Source organism: Tauraco erythrolophus, chromosome 1, assembly GCF_009769465.1.
Source record: "Tauraco erythrolophus isolate bTauEry1 chromosome 1, bTauEry1.pri, whole genome shotgun sequence".
NCBI classification, from domain to species: Eukaryota; Metazoa; Chordata; class Aves; order Musophagiformes; family Musophagidae; genus Tauraco; species Tauraco erythrolophus.
The window spans coordinates 14,436,297-14,451,293 of record NC_141465.1 but is presented as its reverse complement, the minus strand read 5'-3'; the positions used below and the strand labels follow the sequence as shown (position 1 = coordinate 14,451,293).

The window sequence follows — 14,997 nt, the reverse complement described above, 5'->3', positions numbered from 1 at the left end:
GCCGCCCCTCGGCCCGGCGGCGGGCCAGGCGCGCGCCGCCCGCCGCGCTGCCCCCGGCGCCCCGCTGACGCTCCCGCAGGGCAACGCTGCCCGGACACGGCCCAGCCTCCCCCCGTTGCCCCTCCCTCCCGCCCCCGGAGGCTCGCCCGGCCCCGGCCGCCGCGCAGAGGCGCCGCCGCTCAGTCACGGCGCCGTGCGCTGTCCCGGCCGCCCCCCGGTAGCCATGAGGCCGCGGGGCAGGCGATGCCTGCCGCTGCTGGCGGGCCTGGCTGTGGCTGTCGCCCTCGCGGAGGCCGCGACCTGTGAGTGAAGCGAGGCGGGGGGGAGAAGGAGGGTACGTGGGGGCGAGCAGGGCCTGGGTGCGCGGGCGGCGGCTGCTGGAGCCGCTCGCGCTCCCAGCCGCCCGCCCCGCCGCGCCGGCGGCGTCGTGGGGTCGGGGCCGAGCGGCCCCGCCGCGAGCCGCCCACCGGGGGGCCGGCGCCGTGCCCTGCGGGAACGGAGACGGGGGTACCGCGGGCGAGGGGCAGCCCTCCGCGCCGGTCCGGTGCGCCGCGTCCTCCCGTCCCGGGTGGGCGCCGCGATCCCGCCGGTTTCGGCTGCTTCCTCGACGCCAGCCGGTACGGTTGGGGCAGCGGAGCCCCAGCTCGGGGCTGGCCGCGGCTCGGAAGCCGTTTGCGGCCGAAACGCAGCTCCGCAGCGCGGGGAAAAGCGCGCCTTCAAACGGCGGTGGGTTCCCCCGGGAGAAAACCACTCGGTGGGTCGTGGTCTCAGGAGAGCGGCGTCGTTGTGGGGTCCATGCAAGCAGCCCTGGCTCCCTCGAGAAGTTGAGAACTATCAGCCTAGGCAAGAACTGCTTGGGCTCACGTATAGATTAAAAAAAAAAAGAATAAAAAAATCTTTGACGCAAAAGTCTTTGAGCTTAGTAGTAAAAGACGACAATGTGTATCTGGAACAAGTAGAATTACAGCTCAAAGTAAGCCTGTTTCTGACATGTTTTACTAATGATTAAACAGGCAGAAGAAAAACCTAATGTTTACTCTTCAGGCTTCTGTTTGAATGCTAGGGATTCTGAAACGGTATGGAAAGATGAAAGTTCATTTTATAACTTATTTTTTAACAAGTCCTAAAAATAAATCTTCTAATAAATATTTTGTAATGTTCTTTTCTCCTGGTTGCATCATATCTTTCCCGCTGCATACCTTGTCAGTTTTCTCTTTTATGAACACTGGGAAATTAAATGTTGTCCTACTCATGCAAAATTTCTGTGGTCCATGTAGTCCTGTTTCCTATCTCTGGCTCTGAACAATTCCAGGGATTTCTGAAACGGGGGAAAAAGAAAGTGAAAGCAGAAAGATCTTAATAATGCAGCTTGTACCATGCAATAATCATAAAGAAAAGTTGCCTCTCTGCTAGTCTTAGTGCAGCTGCATTTGGTCCCACGTCCAGTGAGGAACATGTTTTAGATAAGATTGAGATGGAACAAGCAGACGTTAGCAGTTGGTTGGCCTTATTTTGTTGGCTACATAAAGCTTATGTCACTGATAAGCATTTTGGAAGACTCCAGTCACTGGAATTATGGAGCTGATTGCGATGTAACAGCTGTACAAACAAGGTGATGCCACTTTCTGCAGTGGCATCACTTGTCCTTTTTATTCAGTTAATCAGGTCTACTGAGTTTCTGAGAGAGAGCAGTAGTAGGCTACAACTACTTTCCATAACTGGGGTATTAGGTAAGCAGCTCCGAGCTGTGTTTAGCTAGCCCACTCACGTCGGGTTTATAGTTGCATCCGCACTGCGAAACAGCTGTAAGGAGCCACTGAATCCCATTCGCTCCCACCATTTCTTTTTTTCTTTTTCTGTAGCATGGCTTCTAAACAAGTGCTTGATAAGTAATCACTGCACAGTGTCTGTACAACACCTATTGAAATCGTAAGGCTGTAGAATTCCGTGAGGCTTCAGTGATAACCATATGAAACACACTGAGTTCATTAAGGGTTAACTGTTGGTTTGTCAGGGTCAGAAGTGGGCTGGAGTTTCCTGTAATCAAACTGGGGGCAGCAGCAGTCAGGATTTTATTTTGTTTAAAATAAAAGTCCTATCATAATCTTTGTAAGGAAAAAACAGTTGAATAAATACACTGATTCTGTGCATGGGAATTGAAATATTTGCACTAAAAATATGGAATTTTCATTAAGTTACATGCATTATTTAAACTCAAAAGTCATACGCAATCAGTTTAGGAGAAGGCTGAACTACTGTGATGTAGGGGAAAAGACCTGTTTCTATTACCCCACTGTACTGAAAACGAGGTAGGCAGTATTATATATGATGTAATATCCTCAAGAACATTTCACGCACCTGGAATTTTCTTGTGCTTTATTTACGGAAAGTCTGTGTGAGAATGAGAAGGATGTAGCTAAAGGTCAAACCAAGATTGTTTAAAGTCGGCTGTGAATTGGGCCTCATCTATACCACAGAGCCTCTGCCCCGAAGCTATGTCAGCATGGGCACGCGCACGCTGGTAGAAATCCCCAATGTAAGCAAGATCAGCAGGTGCAATGCACAATTTTACTATTTTTTGTCACTCCTTTTGCCTCGGAACAGATGGACTTTCTGCATCCTTCTTATTAGTGTGCTTTTATGTAATGACAAATAAAGCCATTTACTCAAATTAATTAAAATGACACTGCTAGCAACAGTTGGTGGTAAATAAATTATCTAAATGTTTTCCTGGGTATGCTTTTCAGTGCACTTAGAGCTCAGAATAGCTCTTATGAGGTTCTTCTTGTCCTGTCATCTCACCATGATTTTTGCCAGTCTCCCAGCAGACAATGTGTTAGTGGTAGGATCATGGATTGAGAGACTAGGTCTAGAAGATCCACAGTTGCAGGAGTTTCCAGTTCATTGCTCGTCCTAACTGCTGTATGAAGGGTACGTAACAACCGGAGAATCCAAATCCGGCTCTTGAAATACGTTGTTAACAGCCCCTGGGAGGTGCTTATGGCATACCTTAAGGTTTATGGAAGCGGAGAACAGCAGAAGAGGAAAGCAGGCTCAAATCATTTCTTTTGCGCCAAGAATTTCTGGAAGTGGGGGCCCTGAAAGTAAGATAAGACTTTTCTTTCTCTGAGAAGTTTCCTTGAGGATCAGTCTTTACCTTACAGAGTTCTTACCGTTCTCCAGTAAGACCACCATATAGATCAACGTGTATAAGAAGAAATGAATCCTCAAATACCAGACTGCTGCCTGCTCATATACTTACTCGTGGGGAAGGGCACGAGCTGACTTCTCTTCCTTGCATTTCTAAGCAACTTGCTGGTTGCCCTCTGAAATAAAGATGTCCTTCAAAACTTTGGAGATATGCTGTAGTGGATCCACCTTATGCTCAGGAGATCTTAACCTATTGCCTTACCAGAAAGATTAGTCTGACCAGAATGAACACAAATAGATCAGTTTGCAGTTACAATCTTATCCCACATCAAATACATTTAGGATACTGTAACAGAAAGGTTTCTTCAGGTCATTATCCAATGTTGCAGCACTTCGGAGTGTGTTCCCTGTCACTTGAGAGACCTTTAAGTAACGTGGTTAGGATGATATGGTTTTAGTTACATGTCACCTGAAAGCTGTTCTTGCTTCAGGTTCTGGCCCTCATTAGCTGCTCTTTCTCATGAGCCTTCTAAGTTTTTTCCTTCCTGTTAGCACACAGACATTGGGAGGCTGTTCTCGGACACTTGGCTGCTGGTGTGTGTCATAAACATGCTCTGGGATTGAGGTTTTACATGCTCATACACAGGACTGAATTGACTACGCCTGCTTGAATTGATCTTCTTTGCAGACTAGCGATGAATATTTACGTACATCATATCTGGGTTGCACGGCGGGTGTCATGAACCTCACACAGTTGGGCCAGTCCGAGAGGTGAAGTTGTGCAAAGGCTGATAAAAGAAGGGCAGGGGTGGAAGTGTGGTGCTCTCCAGTTAACATATGTCAGCCATGCTCTTTAACCCTAGCAGCTGGACTTTTTCCAATTACGTTCATCCATTTTTCTCTTAATCACAAAGTATGTCCAAAAATTAAACTAACAAGGCAGTCTAATTTAGTTGCTGTTCCTGTCAACTCACTTATTTGTTCACCGTTTGTGTAAAAGTCAATAAAATGACTATGACAAGATATGTAAAAATTAAGTAATGACACACAACGTGCTGGATCTGAAATATAAAAGTTAGCTAGGATTGTATTTTATCTTCGTAAAATGTGAATGTATTTGTAGGTTATCTGCCTTGATATTTCTCAGGATATCATTTGCACCTTTTACTTTGTCTTGTTCTTTACAGCTCTGAAAAACAAAATAACATTTATGTTAATTACATGTAACAGTCTGAGTTTATAAGACACACTTTTGGTCTCACATAAGTTAGATAGGATCAGAATATTTACTCCTAGATCACTGAAACAGGTAATATAAAAGGCTTCACAGCTTTTTGCCACTTCTTACCTACATATCTCACTTTGTAATAGCTAGAAAAAAAATCTTGTCTGAGTATGACATTTAAATTATGCTTCAGGCATAGCATTGGTCAACTTTTTTTTTTGGTTACTCAGGATTTTTTTGGTCAGAAACAGCTGCCTTGCATACAGGTAACAGAATCTTAGGATTTCTTGCCTACATTTTCCAAAATTATAGCAAACAGGAACTCCTGACTAAGCATTTAATTCAGATTTTTGTGTTGTATTCTCATATTTGTTCAATGCTTATAATGTTTTTCAACTGTTAAATAAATAACAACAGAGCTCCTTTGTTTCTACAAAGTTTTATCCCAGCAGTATGCCTCTCAGTTCCTGGTGAGGAAACGTCGAGCAAATTCTTTTATGGAAGAAAGTAAGAAGGGAAATCTAGAAAGAGAGTGCGTTGAAGAATTATGCAATAAGGAAGAAGCCAGGGAAATCTTTGAAAATAATCCTGAAACTGTAAGTATCTGATGAACATCTGCGAGGTAGATAATAGTAGTTCTTTGCAGAGGGAAAGCTAGAAGTACGTAGAATTCACACTGCAAAGCTAAAAACTGCACCATCCAGACCAAGAACTGGTTTGAAATTCTTCTGTGTATAGAACCTGCACAATTAATAATGAAGGCTGTATAAGCAAAGAGAATAGTTGAGTAGGTATTATTTTAATTTCCAGCACGGATCACCAGTTTTAGACCACAGTTGTATGCAAGCATTCCATGTGGGAAAACTCTGTTGTCTTCAATTAAAATTTTACACAGAGGATGCACAGCAGTGCAGCCCTTTTAATGAAAGGATTGGACAAATTACTGTGAGCTTTTTTCCTAGTGGGGAGAACTTTATTCCTCAGTTCATTCCCACTGCACGTTATTTAGTATTAGGTATGTTTCATTCAACTTTGTACTATAAAAGACTTATTACAAAATAAATGTGGTTAAAATACTTTCTGGTTTTGCAAACTGTATCCAGTTCCATGTTCTGTCTTTGATAATGTTGTGTGTATTTGGGTATACTGATTGTTAAATTTAAATAGTTTCAGTAATCAGTAAACAGTTTTTTGTAACAATTTCTGCTTTAGTAACAGTTTTCAGTTTATTTGGAACGAATTGCATGTGAGATGTTCAACCTATTCCAGAGGTTTTTGTTTATTTTAGAGTGAAAAAGGGAAATAGAGGACGCTGCTCTGCATCCAATAACAACATCAGGCAAGATCCTCCCATTTAAAGAGACAATTTTCAAAGTCATTTTGACACCCATTTCATTTTCATTGACTTCACTTTGAAAGTGTCCAATTCAGTGCAGTATCTTAATCTCTCCACTGAGTCTTGCATTTATTAAATTGTTTACTAGCTTAGCCTAAAAAAATACTGATCTAGAAAACCTGGTCTATATTCTGTGAGTCAAACTGACTTTTTCTTTTTTCTGCCTTTGTAATTGTAATACCAAATATTTTAGAATGTTTTCAGTGGTATATTTTGCTGTAATTCTATCTACCTTAAATTTTTCTTACTCTTTATTTTTCTTTTCTTTCTGCAGGAGTATTTTTATCCCAAGTATTTAAGTAAGTACAAAAACCCTGAAAAACTCTGGTATTTCAGTCACTGGTCTTATTTGGATAGTACTAGTTTAGTTATTCTGCCCATAGCACTTAAATGGTTTCCATGCTGATTATAATGCATAGTAGCTCCTAGGCAGTTCTGTGTGCTTAGATCCTAGCAGAGGCACTCAGAAGGCTGGTCTGGGATCAGCTGTCCTTAATATGCCCAGACAGGTTTTCTAATTCAAGCTGTGAGAACAGACTCTTTGAAGATGCCGTGCATAAGCTGTTGTAATTTCAGTCTAAATGAGTGTTTGTATCATAAGCAGATTGTGTGGGTTTGCCTTTGCAGGCTGCCTTGCCTCCCATCGAGCAGGGATTTTCAGGGTTACTGCAGTTACTCCGGATTCTCCAGCTGACCTGAGGGCTTGTGTCAATGGTAAGTGCTGCTGTTAGGTAAAGTATCTCAGCACTCAAATCTAAGAACACACACACCTACACGACTAGAAAACAGTTCACACAGGCAGAAATAGAGGCAAATCTCCATTTAACTCAGGCAAACTCAATAATCTGGAACAGAAATTGACAAAAAAAATATGAGGTGAGATGGAGCGTTTTCAGAGCAAGCGGTGTAAGTGACTGTTTTTAACTGTATAAACCATGCTGGAAAAGAAACATAATTAACTGCAAAATGGAAAACAGAATTCTTCCGGGAACACAGGAATGTCCTACATCAACGCACTGATGTTCCCTAGTATGTCCTCTGTACTCTACCTTGTCTTTAATAGCTATCCTGACTCTTTGCATCCAGCAAGTCCTGTCCTGTCAGTTAAGGGAAGAGGCCATCTGGTTAATTCTACTTGGTACCACTCTTTGGCCCATAGTTACATTGTAGCCCTTCATAAAATGGGTAAAATTACCAGCTGAAAAATTCACATATTAGCTGGAAGACATAGTCATTGGCTCCAGACAGAAGAAGGTCACAAAGGATGAAATTTGTGATGTGGCTTCAATATTGTATTTTTTTTTGCCTATACCTTCATAAGTCCAGCATGAATTGTGTTTTTTCTAGTAAATTCACAGGAAGCAATCTGTACCACATTTCCTACTTGTCACAGTTGAAACATCTCTCTAAATCTCTTAAACTTTTACAGCCTGGTTACATCAAAGAAGCTTTCAGTTAGTTTGAATAGAGATATTTATCCTTAACCATCTGAGACTGTTTTTTTTGTCATTGGAAGCAATGGAAGGCAAAAAAAAATCCATAATGATTACACTGCACATGGTCTTGGATGAACATATTTTCCAGATCACTTGGCCAACGTGACTGCTGTCACAAACTGAATGTGCTTCCATCCATATCACTCTTTCTCACTGTCATTAGAGGTCTTGGGAGGAAAGGATTTAGCAGAATTGTGTGAATATGCAGTGTTTCTGTATTACTCAGTGAAAACAACTAGTTTACTTGATAGTCATTGTATTCCTTCTTTTGGGTTTGCATTATAAATGCAAATTAAATAAACTGATACCATTGGTCAGTTACCAGGATAAAGGAGAAGTAAGAAGAGTATGCATAAAATTTTCAAGTGTTTCTAAAGCTTAAATGTTCAACAAAATATATGCACATTTCTGGAAAGGAGCTACTGCTGAGAAAGCAGAATTTAAAATTCCCATTGGAACTACATAACATTTTTTAAAATGTGTTTTCATTGAGACAAAGATTTTGTGATAATGGTATCAACAGATTTTTATTTTTAAAGTTTTGTCTTTCTGAACTTAGTGATCCAAATTTTTTTTATATTGTCAAAATGAAAAATCCAGTTTTCCTAATGAGAAACAATTCAAATATTATAACATAATATAAAATATAAATATTATAATATAAATAATTATATTGTAATTATGAACTAAATTATCATTTATAATAATACAGTAACTAGTTTGAATCTCAAGCTGAAAAAAAAAATCAAGGGATAAAAATAACAATGTAAACAGAATTGAAAAATAATTTAATTGTTTTCAGAGTTGTCCAAATTACTTATTTCAGAACACGAATGAACACACATTTAAGGACACACATTTCTGGATAAAGAATTAAAAAAATTTGTGAATATATTGACTTTTTAGTACCCATCTAGGAAGGAAAAGGAAAATTTTCACAGGAATAGGAGACCCTTTTTTATACTTTTCTAATCCGAGCAGGTATCTAAGCTGCATCTTTAAGTCCCTAAACATCTGTATCTCATAAATCTGCATACTTAATTGCTTTTGAAAATAAGCACTTAAAAATCCCTGCATTTATATCTATCCAGCTCACCATGACACATCTCATGGATACTGAGCCTCTGAGTGGCAGAGGATACAGGTACCACAATACATTTCTCACCACGTACCCTTTCTATTGCAGGCTGAGTATACCTCCTGCCATTTAGGTGTTGTCACAAACGTTTACCAAAAAGCTTTGCTGGGTAGTAGGTCAGAAGGCACCCTGAACTGGGAAAAGAGTAACACCAGGCCCACTTTTGGAACGGATAGCTGCTACATTACTGTTCTTGCAGTGGCATCTTAATCATTCATCTGTGGACATAACCTCTTTGTCCATCCAGTCCTATCCATCCTGTCTGGTTGTCTTTCTCTAGTGTATTTCACCAGTTCTCCTTTGTTTCATTCATTGGTTTCCTCAGTTTTCCCTTTATATCCTTAATTCACCTCATTCCATCCACTCTTGTTTCACACTGTCAACCCAATCCATCTTCTCTCAGTTCCGGCTCTTACAGAAACAGATGCAGTCAAGTTTGTTCCCCAGTTGCACACTCTGAGGGTAACGTCCACATCTATCATTTATGAAATGCTTTGCTCGTAACAAGCTTAGTTCACACACTTTTCCTGGACCAACAAAAGCAGTAAATAATCAAAAAAGTGAAAAAAAAATATGTAGGGAGTTCTAGAACTTGCATTTGGAAATTACTGTGAAGGATCCATACGTAAACCCCATTCTTTCTATTTCTTCCGCACAATTTCTTCTGTCAGTCTTCATGTGCAGCTGGAGTCCTTTGGTCTGCAATATGAATATCACATGACATGCAGTACCTATTCTAGAGGTGCTCTATAGTTTTAGAGCTTGACTGGCCTCTGGCCTTTTGGATTTACTTCCAGCAGAATTTAATTAGAAGTAAATTTAATTGAAAAATACATTAAGACAAATGTCAAGGCAACCTGAGGCATTAGTTTCTCTGTAAATGTGATCCTCCTTGGACACAGAAACTGATCTCTGTAGTCTTGCAAATTCTTTCTGACAGAATTAGCAGCAAGATGGTTGTAGGTACTTGGTGTTATGCATCAACACCTTTCCTATTTCATGAAAGGTAAAAGATACCTGTGAGAAGAGAAGAAGAAAGACTAAATTGATCCTTGAGGAAAAATAACCTCAAATAACATTTCCAATTTTTCCATCCCACAGAAATTTCAAACCAGTGTAGCCCTTTGCCGTGCCATAAAGATGGATATAAGGATTGCATAGATGGACAAGCCAAATATACATGTGTCTGTAAACCAGGATGGCAAGGAGAGAAATGTGAAGAAGGTATAGTCTCTAATCTCATTTTGATGTTAGTTTTCAGGAACGCAGTTGTAGTTCTACTATTATTGAATAGTATCAGATCTTTAAGTATAGCCACACAGCTGGTCAATGAGTGCCTTCCCTGAGCAGAGATTTTTGTTTTGTTTTAATTCTAGATATAAATGAATGTGAAGATTTAAATGGAGGTTGTAGCCAACGCTGTTCTAATTTACCTGGAAGCTACCGTTGTTTATGTGAAGATGGCTACTTCATGCATTCAAATAAACGGGATTGCGGAGGTAGGAAGTGAGACTTAAGGAGGACATCATTACATGACCCTACATTGCCTGTTGACTAGAGAGGAAGGAATTTAGTCCAGTAGTTCCACAAGTGCTCTAAGTCAGCAGAAGCTTGCATTGCCTCTGAAAGATGCAGTCCTGCTTCAACTTGGCTACTCATTCTGCCTCCAGCCTTACACCACTGCAAGCATTTGTGCAACTGTATAGTGAACCAGATCAAGGAACTAAGGTGGGTTGAAACCAATTCAGAAAAAAAAAAGAAAAGGAAATAAAGAAGAAAAAAAAAGAGAGAGACTATACATTGGATTCTGCTTCCTTACAAGAGCTCTGTAAAGCTTGTTTTAGTCACTAACCACTTTCACGTAGCCTTTAAGCATGCTGAAACAAGAATCTAGAGTGGTGTGACCAACTAACATTGTTACCATGGAAATCCTGTCTGGTAAACACTGCTTTAGGCTGAATCACTCCTAATTAGTGATGCTGCTCTTTTAGGAGTTTGAAGTTCATTGGAGAAGAAACTATTAATGAATCCGAAAATGCTCTTAATGGAGAGAAAGATTTGTCTTTTACTCACCCAGCATAATTTTTTTTTTGTACATGCTTGTGTCTGTTATTATTGGCCATGACCTACAGGCTTCATTCCATTCCAGATAAAGACAATGTATTAACATAATTAGCAATTCTTACTGCATAGTTAGGGAAAAAATACAATCTCATTCCATTTTAGTGTCATACATTTTATTGCTGAACTATGCCAACAGTTTTGGACAATGTCAAATACTATAAGAGGCCATACTTGAGGGCTATCTCTTGCTGTCACTTCCTTTAGTCTATTTTTTTTTTTCTTGGTAAATGAATAATTTCCAAAGAAATTCCAGAGGAACAGAAGATTGCTGTTTTGTCAAGAAAGGCAAGTAGATAAACTGGTTACAATCTCTGTAATTCTTGGAAAGATACTGGAAAAGTTGGTTAAAAAAATAATCAAAGTTAAAAATACACTAATATATACCTTAGTACCTAGAGTACTAGTTTGGTCATTTGATAAACTGGATTTAAGTGTTTCATTATGTCCAACTACAAAATTATACACCTAGGAATTTGAAGCGCACATGGTAACTGTAGAAAAGTAGGCCGAATTCAGAACAGCTTTGACTTAAAAAATGTTTTTGAAGTCCTAGTAAGCCTAGGGAGTCCTAGCGAGCCAGTGGCAGAATCTGTTCTCCCTGTGCAGCACCGTTTCCACAACTACTGCAAAACCACAGAGAAAACTAGAATGATCCCTGCACATACAAGTGGGAATTGAAGTACTACCAGGAATTTGATATTTTTCTGTCTACAAGACATTTAGTAAGATTGATACTATATGCTGCATCCTGTTGTCACATCTGCATTGTGAAAATGACATTGAAAAATTGGAAACAACACAAAATATAGACACAAAAACGGTTTGAGGGATGGGGAGACAGTGAGGGACTTGAATACCTGTCAGCATAGCCAATTAAAAGGTTATTGTGACATGAATTGATCCTAGCATGTAAGAAACTCTGATAGGATTCTCTCTTGTCTTTCTGGATGTCTTTTTCTAAGGTAGGATTTTATTACGCAGTCTGCTTTAGCTTATAGGAAATCTGTAGACTGTTTCTCTCTCTCCCTTCCTGGAGATGCACCCCTGTTCCTGTTATCCACAGAACATGAGAGGATGAGAAAGGCAGGCAGGCAGAGAATTCGTTTTTCACTGAGGGCATGCAGAAGTGCCTTTTAGAGACTTCTGGAAATCTTGATGGCTATAGCTATAGTCTGCTATGAGCATGGTAGACCTAGCAAGAAAGAGCCAGTTTGCCAGTCTCATTCAGTTTACACAGTTTTAGATAGAGTTAGGAAAAAATGGTATGCGAGAGAGTGACTTGTTTGTAGTAACTTGTTTGTGTTTCTAGATATAAATGAATGTGTGTTACATCCAAACATCTGTGGGACAGCCATCTGTAAAAACACCCTGGGGAATTATGAATGTGAGTGTGCAGAAGGCTACACTTATAATTCAACTTCCAAGAACTGTGAAGGTAGGTCTTTGTCCCCTACTCCCTTTTTCCCTTTTTTTTTTTTTTTTTTTTTTTTTTTGAATCCACTGCTATACCAAACTCCAGCATCTCATCTAGTGGTGTATTTATTAGTCGTCATGTTGTTTATTACAACATGACTCAATTGTTTGCTCTTTCGGAGGTTCAGTCAGGCTGTATTGCATATTGTGTATACAGTTCCAGTGACTTACTCCCAGACGTTCGAGAGTTTTATGATGTACTCCCGTGTCCTGCTGTATGACAGATAATTTTCTCAGTTCATGGGAGCTCTCCTGTCCCACTCTAGAGAGGACTTTCTGTCCAAGCTCTCAAGCCAGCTAGCATGTTTGCTTTCAGATAACTTGGAGCAATATGTTGAAGATCTGGACATTACTAGAGTGTCTTGTACCTTGTTTTTAACCATCATTACAGTTATAAGGACAGAATATTTGATGTCATACCCCTAACTCAAGACAAGTTATAGCAAAAGCAATTAAAAGTACTTATTTGGCAATTCCAGACTGGGCAAGAGAGTTAGGAAGATTTATAAAGAGATAATTGCCAGAAGGGAAAACCATGCTGAATCAAGTTGTCTCAAAAAGCTAAAAAGGTTGTCTTTATCCATCTGATAGGCTGTTTAGGTGCTTATTTAGCCCTCATGGCCAGGGGCTCAGTCTCTGTCCTTTATATGTCCTTAGATCGCAGATACTGGAAAAAGTTTTTCACTGGGGTCATTGAATTCCATTTAAAATAACATTCAAGTGTCTAATCCTTCCTTCAGGTATCTAGTTATGCTAGAAAATAACAGCATTAGAGTGAACCATTCCAGCATTAGAGTGAACCTCCAGCATAACCAGCATTAGAGTGAACCTCCATTGTAGGCTGGAAATGATAGCATGACAGTTGTATAAAAGACTCTACGTTTAAAATAAGAGCATTCTTAAATATTCAGAAAAGGAGCTATGAAAAAAGGAGCTGCACCGAAAGAATCTTTCCTCGACACTATTCTTTTCTGAAGTGAAAATCTGGAAGAAAGACTTTCAAAACAAAGTTCTGTAATAATTATAGCGAAGTTGAAAAGTACCGATAGCTAGCAGTAAAGCAGCAAGAAGCCATTCATACACAGATCACCAGAAAACAATTTTTTTCAGGTATTGAAAGTCTTTGCATAGTTGTACTAGAACATATTTTATTTTTCTCTACTTGTTAAAGTTTGTTTAGTACGCACATCAGAAAGTGAATTTCAGTTGTAGCAGAGATATATAAGCTTCTAGAGTTTTACTGTGAAGAGGAATTTTCTACATTGCCAGTTCAAGAAAAATACCCCAGTGACTGATTTTGATTTTCAATGCTGCCTTTATGTTATTGCTCAAAAGGACACAAAAGTAGCTTCTTGCTGGCTGTGGATCTTTTGCTCCATGGATTTTCATGTAGTTTTCTTGTGATAAAGCTTTGCACAGTAGTAATGATTACATATTCAGATGTCTGCTCCTTGTCCAGTTACTATGGGATTAAAATGTTACTGACAATTTTGTGTCCCTGCGTGCACTGAAATGAGGAAAACTTCACAGTAATTAATCTAATTCTTGCTCCTGTTAGTACTTTCTGTAGATTCATGGGATGCATCACATTGAATTTAAGTATTGTTTTTCTCCTGAAACATGGTTTTCAGAAGGTTACAAGATGAGGACATTAAAACGAGCAGTCTTACATCCTAGAAGGAGGATTATGCTTCTAAGCTTTCAGACCTTGTTGTAACCACATTAAATGAGTCACCAAATCCTGTCTAAGGACAGGATTGTGCAGATTGACAGGAATGTAGCCTTACAGAAATACTAAATGAGGTTAGCTTTTCAGTGTCATATTGTATATAGGTGGCCAAATTCAATTATGCTTATTAGAAAAATCAAGTTTACATACATTTATGCACAGCTATCTCTATCATGATAGATACAATTTGTATAGAATCACAGAAGAGGATTTGTTGTTTTTTTTTTTTTCCTCTCACCCTTACCTAGGAGAATGTTGCTACAGTTCTTCATCCCCACCTTTTCAGAGACACTATCAGTGGAAGATATCTGCATAGTCCAGTCTTTGTTTCACATAAGCCATACAATTTTAGATACAGAATTTGGTTATCTTTTTTTCAAATACCTTGTCAAAAAAAGAGATAGTGGGAATGAGTATGAGTTTATTGTGCTAGATCAGTCTATCTTGCAGTCAGTATCGAAGAGACAAACCAAGCTGAACCTGTATTTTAAAGAATGACCTAAGTTTTGGCATGTCTTTCCCCTGTTCTTCCTCTCTGAAGGGAGAACTTCTCTTGAAGTTACTGAACCAGTTAAACAGCACAGAGTATGTCTGTATTTCAGGTATTAGTCCCTCTCTAGCACATTGTCTGAAAATTTGAGATGAAGAACCAGGGTTTCCCCTTCCCACATGAATTGTTTAGCACAAACAAAACCCTGCCTACTCACATGCATGCTCTTGGGAAATCACCATATTTCCCTAGCATTATATAGAGTAGATCACTTCTAGGACATGGTACGCAGTTCCTTTGTGGCTGATTTTATTCATCCCTGGAAGTGTTCAAGGCCAGGTTGGATGTGGCTTTGGGCAACCTGGTGTAGCGGAGGGTTTCCCTGCCCATGGCAGGGGGGTTGGAACTAGATGATCTTTGAGGTCCCTTCCAACTCTAACCATTCTATGATTCTGTTGTATCTTAGCAACTTATCTGAAGCAAGCTACTTTAGCCTTTCACTGAAAGCAGCTGTATAAACCTAGGATGCTGCTCAGATTCATGGGATTGTGCAAATAGCCTCTGCTGACTGTTTTATGATGTGGGACCTTTGGACAGATCTGTGGGAAGCCTTTGAAATAGCTCATGCAAAGATGCTGACTACAACCTGGAAGAAAGAAGCAACAGGATAATTATAGCATAAGTGATTAGAACAAATCTCCAGAGCACTCGGTCCCCTCCAGCCTGTGCATGTCAGCATTTCCATAGCAGGACAATTAGCTCCACACAGGGAGACC

General features: G+C 40.0%; 1 protein-coding gene across 1 annotated transcript in view; it reads left to right on the top strand.

The window, feature by feature from the left end:
- Positions 1-223: 223 nt before the first annotated feature.
- PROS1 (protein S) overlaps positions 224-14,997 on the top strand; it is a 34,413-nt gene continuing 19,639 nt past the window's right edge. The window contains exons 1-7 of the mRNA XM_086628717.1: positions 224-302; positions 4,814-4,971; positions 6,046-6,070; positions 6,399-6,485; positions 9,507-9,629; positions 9,782-9,904; positions 11,839-11,964. Coding sequence (XP_086484843.1) covers positions 224-302; positions 4,814-4,971; positions 6,046-6,070; positions 6,399-6,485; positions 9,507-9,629; positions 9,782-9,904; positions 11,839-11,964 — 721 coding nt within the window. The remainder of the gene's footprint in view (positions 303-4,813; positions 4,972-6,045; positions 6,071-6,398; positions 6,486-9,506; positions 9,630-9,781; positions 9,905-11,838; positions 11,965-14,997) is intronic.